The sequence below is a fragment of the Diadema setosum genome, chromosome 2 (genome assembly GCF_964275005.1).
Source record: "Diadema setosum chromosome 2, eeDiaSeto1, whole genome shotgun sequence".
NCBI classification, from domain to species: Eukaryota; Metazoa; Echinodermata; class Echinoidea; order Diadematoida; family Diadematidae; genus Diadema; species Diadema setosum.
The window spans coordinates 16,958,661-16,974,271 of NC_092686.1; the positions used below are offsets into that span (position 1 = coordinate 16,958,661).

General features: G+C 38.5%; 1 protein-coding gene across 1 annotated transcript in view; it reads left to right on the plus strand.

Moving 5' to 3' along the window:
• The window catches only part of LOC140242934 (uncharacterized), a 153,942-nt gene that overhangs the window by 114,870 nt on the left and 23,461 nt on the right, over positions 1–15,611 (plus strand). Inside the window, exons 23-26 of the mRNA XM_072322682.1 lie at positions 2,923–3,108; positions 3,727–3,894; positions 4,723–4,860; positions 5,674–5,834. Of these exons, the coding sequence (XP_072178783.1) occupies positions 2,923–3,108; positions 3,727–3,894; positions 4,723–4,860; positions 5,674–5,834 (653 nt within the window). The remainder of the gene's footprint in view (positions 1–2,922; positions 3,109–3,726; positions 3,895–4,722; positions 4,861–5,673; positions 5,835–15,611) is intronic.

The window sequence follows — 15,611 nt, forward strand, 5'->3', positions numbered from 1 at the left end:
TAACCTGACGTGATTAATACGTCGCAAAACTGGCGTAAAATTTGCGTGATAGATACATCGTTGATATGACGTGATGAACACGTAACAAAACTGACGTGATGAACACGTAGCAAAACTGACGTGAAATTCACGTCATACATTCTTCGCTTACATGACGTGACACGTCACAAAACTGACGTGAAATTAACGCCATAAATACATCGCTAATATGACGTGATGAACACGCAACAAAACTGACATGTATTTACGTCATAAATACGTCGTTAACATGACGTGATAAATGCGTCGCAAAACTGACGTGATATCTACGTCATAAATATATCGCTTATATGACGTAATGACCACGTAACAAAACTGACGTGAAATTTACGTCGTAAATACGTCGCTAACATGACGTAATGTAGACGTCGCAAAATTGACGTGAAATTTACATCGTCAGCACATCGCGAATATGACGTGTTGAACACGTAACAAAACTGACGTGAATTATACGTTATAAATACATCAATAATATGACGTGATGAACACGTCACAAAACTGACGTAAATGTTAGGGCCTACATCATTTAATGGTCTCAATATGACGTGCGACTAGATTTACCAATTGCGATCAAGTTAAGACGTCTTAATGACGTCAGTCTGCTATTGACCATGAGAGTCCATTCACGCGCACGCAGAAGTCATACTAATGATTTATTCCACGAAAATGATATTTTGAAAATTCATGATCTTTATCGTTTGCAATTAGGACAATTCATGTATAAACTCACCAACCATTCTCTCCCCCTTGTGTTTGATTCCATGTTTTTAAAGAATGAAACTGTTCATGCGTATCCAACCCGTCAATCCCATGAATATCATTTGCCTTTGACTAGAGCGGTTTTTGCAAAATCTTTATTCTCCTTTTCTGGACCAAAATTCTGGAATTCTCTGGATAATAACTTAAAAGAAGCTTTAAGTTTTCATACATTTTCTTTAAAGTTAAAGAATTATCTAAAAACTTCGTACGCAGCATAATTCATTTTTCTTTTTTTACTTTTGATTTTCAAAGTTGTTGTTGCTTCGTTATTCTCACTACTCTTAATTCTTCACCAGCGAGCCCGTGCTTCTGTGCCTCCAGTGCCCTGGATATGACCCACCATTTTCCTCTCCTCTCCCCTCCTCCCCCCCCCCCCCCCTTGTCCACCTCGGACTTACTACCTTCTTCACTACTATATCCTCCTCAATTTTTTCCTTACAAGAGAGCCGCCATGTGTTTGTTAATGTGCGTCCGTAAGTGTACTTGTATCTGTGTATTACTCTTGTCTGTTTTTTTTTTTTTTTTTTTGCTACCGCTTAGGGAAATTTGATGTTGTTGGTTTTTTTTTTTTGCATTTTTTTTTCTTGATGAGGGGACTGCATTCTACAAGCTCTGCTTTTTAGCAGTCCCCTCCATTTCCAGCAATATCGTTTATGCATTTACCACAGTGACGTAACAGATATTTGTATCTCTGTTGATAATTTACCTATATTTTTCTTACAATGTTATTCTGTTCATCGCATTGTGGTACTGATTTCATGACGTCTGTGTATATGAGTGTTTCTTTGTATTTCTTATTTGTTTGTTGGAAGTGAAATAAAATCAACTTGACTTGACTTGACTTGATAAAGTACGGCATTCGCAGCTTCCCTTGTACCGAGAACATATCATGATACATGTATGCAATGCAACACATGCACAATACATACAGGCCACTCTCCGCGATAATGTAGTAAAAATCTCCTTGCCCGTACCCACGTATATCTCCGCGAGCGATCAGCTGGGCGAGCGAGAGAGAAAAGCCGACAGCGAAAGCTCACTGTGCTACCACAGAACTCTGTGTATATGGCCTGTTATGTAGAGCTCTGTGTGTGCGACCTGGGCTGAGAGCTGGTGCGAGCTGTATAGGACGCCAAGATGTCGCATGGTCTAGATCTATTTCGTAACGAAATCAGTCATTTCGTGACATGATCATTTCATTCCAAAGTGTTGTCATTTCATTTGGAAATGTTCACTTCGCTTGAAATGATCATTTCGTCGACAAAATGACCGATATGTAACAAATAGTTCATGCGAGTATACACACGCCCCACTTTTTCTTTCCGCTCTCGACGTCGACACGCAGGAGGAGCGAGGAAAAAACCCGGTCGACTGAATAGAAGAGACCCCCGAGCCGACAGCTTCGGAGGAGATAGCCTTAAAAAAGCAAAGCAAAACAAAACAACAAGTGGAGAGTAACTGCACGACATATACTTTCGGTGATATGAGTTCATCACATTTTGTCAAAATTTTGAAAATACATGTTATATTTTGTAATAGTTTAATTGCTCGTTAAAAAACGATTGTCATTCCTTTCATTATTGTCGCAAAATACATTGTCATTAGTAGAATTATCATAATGACATTCCATCATCAGAAGAAATACGTTACAATATTCAAATCAAATGCTATAAGGATAATCACATTTTGAATTGTGTTCGTGTTTCAAACATCGTCGTAATCAATGTTTTTTTATCTTTTCTTACTTGAGAACATAACTCATCAATTGGTCAGTCATCATTTTTAAGTAATTAAATCACCTTTTCTTGTGAGAAGGAGCAAAATTTTTATACTTATTTCTTAATTTCAAGGGCGAAAGGTTCTGATCCTATGTATTCAGAAAAGATAGTTGTTTTGAAAAGACAACTGTAAGCATTTATTTAAGTTAAACGACTATTGTAGGGTACTTCGATACAGACGTTTTGTCATTGAATCGAGTTTCCCCTCTGTTCTTTCTCATTCTACATGCATTGACATGATAGAAGAGGGAAAGAGTGACAATAAACTCATTTAAATCAATTCAACCCAACTGTGTGTACAGTAGACCAGTGTCTCCTTTTCTCTCGTCCGTCTCTATCAACACAGAACCAGAATGCGAGGCACTTGACAAACCAGACCACGCGACTGCTGGACCCTGTTCGCCTCCGTTCAACGCAGGCAAGACCTGCACCCACAAATGCGAGCCGGGCTATAGGAGAAGGAGCGGCAGCAGGAAACGGAGGTGCGAACCAGCCACAGGTTGGTCGGGGACTCAGCTGACGTGCGAAGAAGGTAGAGCAATGAGAACGCTTTAAACGTCTAAAATATATATACATGTAAATATAAGATATATCTCAAACATATAGAGTGTGTGTTGATACACTAAATTCACACCTATACAGTAACTTACACTCACAATGATTATACCAAGAGATCATAAAGCGGAGACAGAGAAAAATTATACGGTGTATGAAAACTAGAACCGTCTTCTCATGCGTAAAGGAAATTGGATGCCATCAGTAATGTTTATTGCACACTAGTATAAGCCAACCATGATCCCCTTGTACCATGGTAACTGACATTTTTATAGCATACATACTGTAAGAAAGAGAGAGAGAGAGAGAGAGAGAGAGCGAAAACATAACCTGATATTTGAATTCGCAGAAAGCAGGAAGAAGTAGAAATATCAGCTGATACACCAGCCAAAGCCTTTTCCCTCTCACACAATTACAATGTAAACTGTACTTCAAAGCAGTGAACCTGTTAGTAACCAGTCATAAAAAGTATTGAGACAAATATCGTTGTATCAAAAAGCTACAAATGGCACATAGCATCTTTAAACAAGTGATCTTTGTATGCTATCAAAAGATTTTCAATTTCGTTCATGTTTCTCACGATTTCCATCATCAGTCGCTCAAGTTCAAGAACAAGGAGGCAGTTGCAATAATGACATGGAGTTCCTAGAGCGACCTGTCAGTCAGCAGAGCTTTGAAAAGGATTTGATCCAGCTGGAATGTGTGGTGAGCGACCCTAACGCCGAAATAGCGTGGTACAAAGTTGATCGCAGATTACAATCAGGTGATCACAAGTAGTTATACAATTAATATGGTGTATGGCCGTCATCAAAACTGAAATCATGTTCTTCTCTGAATTCTTCTTTACTGGGTTTGAAAGTCGTTAAATTATTTTCCCATGATTGTTCATTGTATTTGCTGTAATGGGTATAGTATATGTATTTCGTCCAGTTAGCTGAAATACCCTTTTATTTCTTTATTTATTTTCTCAGTATGAAATATTTATGAAATCTTTTCTCCATCTGCTTTTGTACGTCACAATTGCCCGACTATTTCTCCTCTTGCAGATAATCATGCAAAAAAATCTTCTGTTTAAATTGGACTATTGCAAGTCCAAATTTTTGATATCGTGTTTACCTGATTAGCAGGTTTACTGATTACTTTACTGATGTATTCACGTATAGCAATTCTCATCGTTACTTCGAGTCCAGCTTGATATGATGATTTTTTTTTTCAGTGTTATATCCTATTCACCATGAAGTTAATTCAAAATATATTCGACACTCTTTCAACATTAATTTTGCTATCTCGGTGCATTATCTCTCGACAATTCTTAGCAATCCTACGCATTTACCTAAAGTGATATTTTCAGTCCGATATACTTCGATGTGGCGTATAGACATAGAGCATGAGGCCTACCAATGTTGAGTGAATAAAAATCACCGTTCCATCATATTTCAGTAACGACAGTCGGTTACAGTGTTTCAAAGAACTTAAGTTACATTCCAATAACATATAGATTCATCATCTTTGTGTGTGGGGGGGGGGGAGGGAATTGTTATTGTGTTCAAAGGAACTAATTTTCCTGTAAATTATTGTTTACCTTTGATAGACAGCGTTGGGGGTATTTTCATTCAATCAGCCAACGACCTGCTCATCATACCCGAATTCGACTTGACTCACGAAGGCCAGTACGCGTGCGTGGCCTTGGTGAATGGCAGAGAGTGTCTAAGAGCTGATTTGAGCATCAGTAAGACTACTTTTATCCTTTTTAGATCCTGCATACTTATGCCAGGAACAAAATCATTTGTTTTAATATTTACCATGGGCGATCAAACAAGTGCGTCTTTGTCGGTTCCGTTAGGTAAATATGTCTGAGAAGAGTTAGTAGAAAAAGAGAAATTAAAATGGATTTTGCAGACGACACTGGGGGTGAAAGAAGAAATGAGATACTGGAGATACATCTCCCTATGAATAGTCCTGTTGACAGAACACAGTCTGCTGTACCGTCGAGTGGACTTGAGTATCCATGAGAGAGGGAGTTCGATTGGATAACTCGATGTCGAAATGGAGGATGGTACTCCCTGCATCGTGTTTCCATTCCGAAATCTATGTATAGGCCTGGTGCTTAAAGTCAAACTGTAGATCAACGCACGCTTTGTGCGTGGAAAAAAAAGGAAGGAATGAATTACAAATGCTGCTGGGAGGTGAGCCTACGTAAGGATATAACTTTTCATGATTTCCGTCCTTAAATAGCTTAGGAGGAACGTCAACTTGTGAAGAAATACCACTAGAAGAAGTAATAATACGATATAAAATTCAACAGCAATTCTACTCTTCTTTATTGATTTGCAAAAATACCAATTAATGTGCATCATTCAACCAATATTAGTAATGACATTCAATTCAAGTACTCTTGCACTTCGCCCAGTCCAGTTAGAATGAATTTTACAGACATATCATCCTATCACGGTACCCACCTTAGATTTTGGGCACGGGAATGGTTTGCAAAATTTAAAAACGAGTACATACATGTTCGGTACTTCACTCCTGCACCTTCTAGCCCACAACTCCCTGGGCTACTTCGCCGAAGTACCAGAAGATGGCTTCGCCGAAGAAGGCGAACAGCATCTGTTTGAGTGCAGCCCTGAAGATCCAACGTATGACGTCACGTGGTTCAAAGGTGACGAGAGAATTCCCTTCGGAGGTGCTGATGTCATACAGGTCAGACCATTAGATTTTTTTTTTTTCAATAACAAAGTTTGGTCCCAAACCCTCTGTAATCTGATTGGCTGATCTGATTCAAAGGTGTGTTCATGTGGCATATATGATAACTCGCATCAATTTTATGTTTAGATAGTTTCTTCCGATGTTTGATATTGCTTTCATCTCATGATAGAGAGTACTGCCTTTGCATTTTCTTTTTCTTTGATGATAAAGCTACTGCACAACAACTTTTAAACTTTTCGAGGTATCTACTGTCATTTGAATATGCATGCATTCCTATCATGCATGCAGGTCGCACACATTTTAGTCTCTGAATCTTGCTTGTTTTTTAGCTTTTTAATCTCCGAGTTTGGATGTTTTTCCAGTGTTTCGCTTTTTTTAAAAGTTTATAGCAGCTGGTGGTGTGTGTTTTGAAACATTTTAGTGCAATTAGAGGATTTTAAAGCCGTTTTAATTTTCAAATTTGCCTTTCTCATGAGGCACGAGGCCTGTACCCTTGCTATAGGTTGTGCACGCGACCGAGCCGACGACCGACTCTGTACTACAAATACACGTATATGTGTATAGTCATGTATCAACAGCATTTCTCACACACAAGTACAAGTGTTGATCCAGCCTGTACAGACACGAGGCGACACGGGTGTGAATCGAACATGTTGTTTCCACCTCCCCAAAGCCGTACTGGATTTGCTGCTTCCTCGGAATCTTCATTGCCCTTCTGTTTAGGATCAGCAACACAAGCCAACATACGGTCGCAGAACTACATTTTGTGAACCACTGGACTGCTCCTATTTCTGACTGTGACAACCTTATTTTGTTGACTTCGGTGAGTCTGTTCCATGTTACACGCCTTATAGTACGACCACGAATTTGAATTGCCGACCATTTTATATTGCTCCGAAGACAAGCTTGAATAGGAATCAAGCAATTAGTATTGCATTACTTCTTATGTTGGCTGGTGATGTAGCATCCAACCCTGGGCCTACTTACAAGCCAAAATTTCCATGTCACCTATCATGGTGGAAAAGCTGCTAAATGGGGACACGAATGTCTGCAATGTTACACTTGCCAAGATTGGTTTCATTAATTTGTTTTCGAATGACTAGATATACATGTACTTAAAAGATTTTAGAGGAACACTCTTTATACTTATGGGTGTGCTGCACTTGTGGTCTACCAAATTTCGCTTCTTCCCTCTTCGAATCCTTAGATTCGTTTAGCTTGCAATTATAATATCTATGAGCCGTTAATGAGCAACCATTCAGATAACTCTCACTTGACCGTTGACTTCAGCAAACTAATAAGGACCTCCAGCCCAGTCGGAAAGTCTACCCCCACATCCATCAACATTTGCCAAGGGAAATATCAACCCGACGCTGAAAATGTTAAACCGAAATTAAGTCAAAGGGTTCGTTCTTTGAAAATGTTGCACGTAAATTGTAAAAGTGTTTGTGCTAAACTTCCCAGTTTTCAATGTTTGGTGCAAGAAGAAGATCCTGATGTGATTGTAGGTCCTGAATCTTGGTTACATTCCAACATAGAGACAGGAGAGATTTTTCCCCCGGCTTTCAAGTGTTTCGTAAAGACCGTAACTTGGCTGGTAACACTCACGGGGGCATCTTCATAGCGGTCAAAGACACACTGATTGCACAGGATGAATATGACTTAGATGAGGAGGATTGCGAAATGAAATGGATGAGTATATATGTGAAGGGAATGGCACCCATTTTTATTGGTGCTTTTTACCGGTCCAAGAAGACAGGAAAAGGGTACTGCACCTTCTAGAAACCTCAGTCGAGGAGAATCCCAAACATGCCTTTTTCTGGTTTCTAGGCGACTTCAACATGCCAGATGTTGATTGGAACTCTATCAGCTTGTCATCAAACGGAAGGTATCCTAGGCCTAGCAAGATGATAGATATTGCATTGGATCACAATCTTCATCAGGTTGTCGAAAAACCAACGAGAGATTGAAGCATAATGGATCTTTGTTTTACCAATAACCCAGCTTTCATGGACAGCCTGTACCGGCCGCACAGAAACGCTGTTAGTGGGAGGTTTGTTAGCGCTATCAAGTCACTAACAAATCAGCCACTAACAGCATGAGCGCCATGACCGCACAGAAAGCGCTGTTAGAGCGCTGTTAGACACGTGCGCTGTTACGGCGCTGTTAGTGAATTTAGCCTTAGAGTTAGGCAAAATCTACGCCGAGTCACAGTGGTAAACATGTTATCGCGCACTTGTAACAAAGGTTCGCGCACTATTAAAGCAAGCGTTCGCGCACTCAGTACAAGACGCCTCGACAAGTGGCAATCATCACTAAAAAAAAAAAAAATGTGTCAAGGAAAATGTCGCCCAGAGCCAACGAGTGCAGAGAAAAGAACGGGGGAAAACGGGAGGAGGGGAAAATACAGCAGTCGATGATCCTGATGTCCTCGATTCCTTGAATGATGATGAAAAATAAATGCTCTCAGTCATACCCCAGAACAAATAATAGGTAGGACCCTAAGTTTTATTACATTTGTAAATGATGTCCCTATAAGTGCTTCACAGAAGTTCCTATATAAGACTATAAAAAGGCGGACTTGGCCTAACTGATATTATCTTTTCGATAAAAAAAAAAAAAAATACCAGCTAGAGATTGGTTGAAAGAGCTTAACGTGATTTTAGATATTTTAAACCCTGTCAGAAAGTTGGCATGTTTGACACTGCATGAAATGTTTATTTGTAAAATAACGTAATTTCTATGATGACATAGATTATTTGCAAACATTATGTCACAATCAATTCTGAAATTGTGCGTAGTTTTGTACCCTTCACTCCGAAATACAACACTTTTTAAACATATGACATAGCAAAGCAATTCGAACAGCGTGCACTGCGCCGTACACTGTTACTCTATTAAATGTAACACTTTCTAACCAAACAATTGCTAAGAAATGATCCCTATCGAAACCGAGAAACTAAATGTCATGAAAGAAACTTTGGAAGTCAAGCAAAATCTACGTCTCCCGCAACCCGCAACATTCTCAATTATTTGTAATTCTCGGGTCAATTTCGGGCGAAGTAGGTTTACTTGGGAGACAACAACAGCGCTTGCACTCAGCGCGCACGCAAGAAGCACTAACATTGCCACTATCGGTGCCCCTGGCACTGTTAGTAAGTTGATAAAACAGCACCACTGTTGTTAGCTTCTGTGCGGCCTCGCGCTGTTAGGCTAAAAACGCTGTTAGTGAATTCGACTACCAGCACGCTTCTGTGCGGCCAAATCGGCGCTATCATCAGTGCTGTTAGTGCGCTGTTAGCGCTAACAACGTTTCTGTGCGGCCGCCCCTGGAAGTCAAACCAGGGGTAGTATTCTGAGGTCGTAATTAAGTCTGTAATTAACTTCGTGATTAAGTCGTGAAGTTAATAGGCCCTTAATCATGGGCAAAATCGGTATTCTGAGGACGTAATTAAGGTATGATTAAGTCCCCTGTAATTATCTTAGGTCCCTCCCATCTAATTGTTATTCCAGCCAATCAGACGCGTTGTTAGAAGCCAAAATGATGATTACACGCGCAAATATGCCCTCAATGCGCGCTCCTCCACGCCCCCTGTAATTACAACCCAAGAGCTCCGTGCGCACACTCCGGTATTTGATTACAACCCCTCACCTATACGCACGCGAAGATCTCAACCTTTTTGCTCACATAAAATGACAAAATTCCTCGAAGATCGGCTATATTTCTTTTTTTTTTTCTCTGAATTCTACGGATACCATGATAACAAGATTCAACCGCTTCTCGGTTACCGAAGACGGTAAGCATCGTTGTGGCAGAGAAAACACGATGTATTGCGTGATATCGGAGTAGTTAATGACACTCTGTATCATTAAGTTTTCCATTAACTTTCATACTTAATTACACCCTCAGAATACCGATTCGTAATTAAAGTGAAAACTAAGTTCTGGTAAGGGCCTGAGAACCCGTTTGACACCATTTCATATTTGCTTGCAATATATCGAAAGAGTCTACAAAGAAACTTACCTGGCTGACGCGGTTTGCCGGAATGATGAGTCGTTTTGGAGTATTTTGAGAAAAATAATAAAAGTCGGTAGACCGACTTTTATTCCAGAAGGCTCCAGACTAACTCGGTCTCAGGGAAAACTCGACCCTATTTCAGACAATTTACACACAGTTCGTGATCGCCATGTTCATCAGTACTCTACGGGTACCAAACAAGGCCTTGATGAGCAGACAGGAAAGTGCGTGCTAATCCTGTACAAAACAAATGGACAGCGCGCGGTCCTCAAGCCTAAATACGCACATCACCTCAGTTGCTGAGACGCGCGGTCTTTGAAGTTTTTGTTGTTGTTTATCAAGCGTCTTTGATTGCTTTTAGAGGTGCTTGAGGCGCACACTAATTTTGCATGCGCGCCAAAGAGGTTTTTGATGCGCGCGTTGTAACAACTCGGACCATTACTGCGAGTAGCCAGAACGCTACAATGTAGTTTATACAGGCCGCTCCCTATGCATAGTACAACGCTGTACAATCCAGAGGGACAACCAATACAACTCATCCCGCCGCCAAGCACAGCGAGACCGAGTTATCCCCGAGTCCGAGTCTAGCCTGACCTCGTTCGGGTAAGTTCTGAGACTGAACGTTTTTGGTTAATATTTCCCATTTTCGTCGTTACCCATCGAATATCTTGTTATTACAGCGTTATTCCGCACATTTCCTAGGCACACGTTCACATTTTGGAGCAAAATTTGACAACTTTTGCAGGCGTACCAGAACTTTCTTTGGGCTTTAACTCTGTGATTAAGTCCTCTCAGAGGTGCACGCGCATTTAAATATTACGCGCAAACGCGTAGGTCCTTCCCGCCAAAACGCTTGTTGCTATGGTAGTTAATATACTCCCTACTTAATCATGCTCTCAGAATACCAATTCGGTAAGTAAGTGCTAATCAGACACTTAATAAGCTCTCAGAATACGGCCCCAGGTATTAGCGATCATGATATTGTAATTGTGGAAGCATCAATTAAACTCAAAAGGGTAAAAAAGCCAAGACGAATGTTTTTATTTACACTAAAGCAGATTACGATGTATCCAAGGATCTTGACGTATTAAACTCTCAGATCACGGATGACGTCGTGGCCTGATTCAGATGTCGACAAACTGTGGCAACAATATTCACAACCACCCTACTTCGCTCTGTGGACAAGAACATTCCACATAAGATGACTTCCTCTAAGCCAAACCTGCCTTTGATCAATGCCTCACTGAAGAGATGCATCAGTGTCACGACCAATGGAAGAGAGCTATGACGTAGCCAGTTGAATTATTACAAAATTATCATTTATTATAACTAAATTGGGTAGTACAATTAAATGGTTGCCATTGCAACTGAATTATTATCACATATAATTTCCAGAAATAGAATTATCTCATGAGTTCCAAAGAATATAAGTGCACTTTCCTGTATTAATCGAAGACTGAAGTCCAGTCCATTTAGCGATTATAGTCGATCGCGTTATGACATCATTGAAGCGGCGTAACCGCGATGGCGACTCGTGCGATGACGGCTCGTGCGATGACGGCTCGTGCAATGACTGCTCGTGCAATGACGGCTCGTGCGATGACGACGGCCCAATAGAAACATTCAACGTTCATGAGGCAGCGTGCATGCTGCATCCCCAGTGTGGATAGATTCTGTGGTGCTCGTCTTATCAATGCTGCGTTGACGGCACCATGGCATTGAAACAAGTTGACCCCTCTTTTCGATGTGGAATACGAACTCAATATGTAGTGCGACTCGAAGTGAAGCACGAACTCGGCTCGGAGTAGGTGTAGCACAGGAACTCGGGGTAGGAGTATGAACTCAGGATAAAACCCTTAAGAAATTGAAACAAAATTCCACTACCTGAAAATCGTACCCAAATTCCATATATATAATAACTCCACATTTTCAATCTATGCTTCATAAATCTCATATACATTTGCCATAAATTAACCTATGGCTAATTCAATTTACCGCTGGATAAGTTATCACTTACCCTGACACAAATCCCTATTTCAATTATCCGTTCCACATCAACATACATATCATAAATGTCAAATGTATCTATAAAATAACATGCACTGATAGACTTCCTTCGAATTGTATCAAATTCAAATTCAAATTCAAACTTTATTTTTCACTCTTTTTCCAACAGAATGTACAAAAAAACAATATGATACATTTGGCATGCGAGTCGTTGATTATATACATACATATATACATAGTCAGACAGGGATAACAACTTGCTCATGTCCTTATGTTTGGTACAAAAAGAAACATACACTCTATTTATACATTCTGTGAAAAAAAAGTGGAGGTACCCACTCAAAAGACTATGCTTGTAACATGTGGGCACCTCTGAGGGAAAAGTGGGAAAGAGGGGAAGTAAAGGGGGTGAAAAACTTACAACTACAAAGATTGCGGGAAACTGGGAAAGTCGGGAATAGAAGAAAAAAAAAGAAAGAAAGAAAGAAGAAAAAGAAAGCAAAAGTGTGAAAATAGGGAACAGAAAATGGGGAGAAGAGAGAGAAAGAGAGAGAAAAAACCTAAATTATTTTGATGCATACACCAAGGGGCGAAGCCCACAGAGACAAATAGCCACGCGTTTTCGAGAGTGAAACAGTGTTGAGCTGCTTTCCAGCGGAACAGACTGCAACCGTGAGGGCAAGTGAGGAATACAAAAATACTAAACGCGGTAAAAAATGGTCGATGCCTCAAGAGAATGCTGCCTATAGTGAAAGAAAATACATTACAGAATTATATTTATTCGGTTGCATTATAAGACTTCAAAAGAAAACTCTTCAATCTCTTTTTAAAAGAATTCAATGACGGTGCATTTTGTATGTCCATGGGAAGGGAGTTCCAGAATCTTGGACCTACATAAATAAAAGTTTGTTGAGCAAGCACGGTTCGTAATAAAGGTAAATGAAATTCATTTGACTGTCTGGTTGGATATCCATGATATGTCCGGTTGCGCATGAACATGGAGTTAAAGATAGACGGAAGACAGTTATTATTATAAGTATACATAAATTGCCCGAGTTGAAACAAAAACAAATCTTTAATTTTCAGAATCTTATTATGAAAAAACAAAGGATCTGTATGAGAATATGGAACGGTGTTACAAATAATGCGAAGAGCCTTCTTTTGCAGCAGTAAAACCCTATCCAATAATATTTGATGAGTGTTTCCCCACACTAAAATTCCATAATTCAAATAGGGCAATATCAAAGATGAATACAATGTAAACAACGAATGTTGAGGAATAGAAAATTTTAGTCTATTAATAACACCTATGTTACGTGAAATTTTCTTACAGACATTATCAATATGAAATTTCCAAGAGAGTTTATTATCGACTGTAATTCCGAGAAACTTAATATGGGAAACACTTTCTGAAACAGCATCACCAAAACAAATATCCATATTCAAATTATCTAAAGTATTACTGAAAAGCATATATTTAGTTTTTTGGATATTTAAAGACAACTTATTTGCTCGTATCCACTCACATACTTTTTTTAACTCAGAATTGACTGTCTGCACAAGGGTGTTTGGGTCTTCATGCGAATAAAATACATTTGAATTCATCGTCGGCAAAAAGTATGAAAGATAAAACATCGGAAGAAACACAAAAATCATTAATGTAAACAGTAAACAACAACGGGCCCAACAAACTACCTTGTGGGACGCCACACTTAAATTCTCTCATATCAGAGTTATGATTATTCAAAAAAACATATTGTTTGCGATCAGTTAAATAACTCCTGAACCACTCCAAGGCCTTCTCACGTATACCATAATGAGACAACTTGTATAGTAAAATATCATGATTTATAGTGTCGAAGGCCTTGGAGAAGTCCAGGAAGATACCAATCATATGAGAGTGATTATCTAAAGCATGTGCTACTTTATCAACAAAATTTAACAAAGCGTGACAGGTGCTATGCTTTTCTCGGAACCCAAACTGCGAATTTGTAAAAACACCATACATTTTCAAAAAATTCAACGTTCTTTTATATATAATTTTCTCTAAAATCTTGGACAAACAAGATAATAAAGAAATAGGCCTATAATTACTTATATCTAACTTATCTCCATTCTTATATATAGGAATAACTTTAGCTACTTTCATTTGTTCTGGAAACACACCCGTTAACATTGACAAATTAAAGATATGTGCCAGAGGATCCGCAACAGAAGATATAACACCTTTCAAAATCATATTGCTTATGTCATCATAACCTGAACTTTTTTTGTTTTTCAAACCAGAGACAATATCAATAACCTCATATCTAGTGGTAGGAGTAAAAGATATTGAATGCATATTATACTGATTTAGAAAATCAGAAAAATGTTTATTAGTATCAGGAATTTCTTGAGCAATGTTTTCTCCAATTGTTGTAAAATATGTGTTAAAAATATTTGCTATATCCACAGAATTATCAATAATTTCATCATTATATCTTATTTTCGATATACCAGACTTTTCATTTGATACATTCATTGCTTGTTTTAATATATTCCATGTACTTTTTATATCACATCTATATCTTTCTAATTGCTTATAATAATATTTTTTCTTTTCAATACGTATTATCTTAATAAGGGTATTCTTATACAAGGTATATTTCAATCGTGCTTGTTCAGTTTTTTTCATTTTAAATACATAAAACAATTTATTTTTTCTATTTATCGAACGCAAAATGGACTTCGAAATCCAAGGAAGCTTTGGCGTTGTTTTATAATTCCCTCGCTTATCCTTTCTTTTAGGGATACAAATATCCAAATGATTATTAAAAATATCCAAAAAATTATTCATAGCCAAATTGATGTCATCAGTATCAAACACACTATCCCAACTGAGATCATCTAAAGAAGCAGAAAATGAAGACAAATTTTCTTGGGTTACCCTACGCCTCAAAGATGGCTGGGATGAACTTTTGCTAATATGGTTAAGTTTAAAATGCGTCATTATTGGAAAATGATCAGTGATATCTGATAAAATTATCGACGAATCTGGAAGGGTTATAACATTACTAAATATGTTGTCAATTAAAGTGGCCGACTGACGTGAAACGCGAGTCGGTTTCGAAATAAGAGGTAAGAAGGAAGAGGATAAGAATGTCTCAAGAAATTCTCCCGAGATATTATCCGTTGTGTGTTTTAACAAATCAATATTGAAATCACCGAATATGAAGGAATCAGAGTTTATAAATAAAGGGTGGTAAGCAGCTCAGTGAGATACGATAAAAAATCTTTGTTGTTGGAATTAGGAGGTCTGTAAATAATACCTATCACAATTTTTTTACTACCAGGAACAGTAATCTCAATGAAAAGTGACTCAACAATGTCATTCATTTTGCTAAGCTCTTCATGTACAGTGCATTCATAACAATTTGAAACATATAAAGCGACTCCACCACCAGAGCGATCCGGTCTATTATTCGCAAAAATATTATACCCATCAAGCGAAAAAGATTGTTTTGGACATGAGGATAACCATGTTTCAGTGAGTCCGATCACTGAAAATAAAGATTTGTTTGGATTGTCTAACAATAACTGTAATTCTTCAAAATGCTTATTAATACTTCTTATATTCAAATGTACCAAAGAAAATGTATCTTTCATAAAACCCTTATTAATATCTTGAAATTGATTCATAGTGACATAATTACACAATGGAGCTTGAGTCAAGTCATTAAAATCATACTGTATTTCTTCCGCTGCTG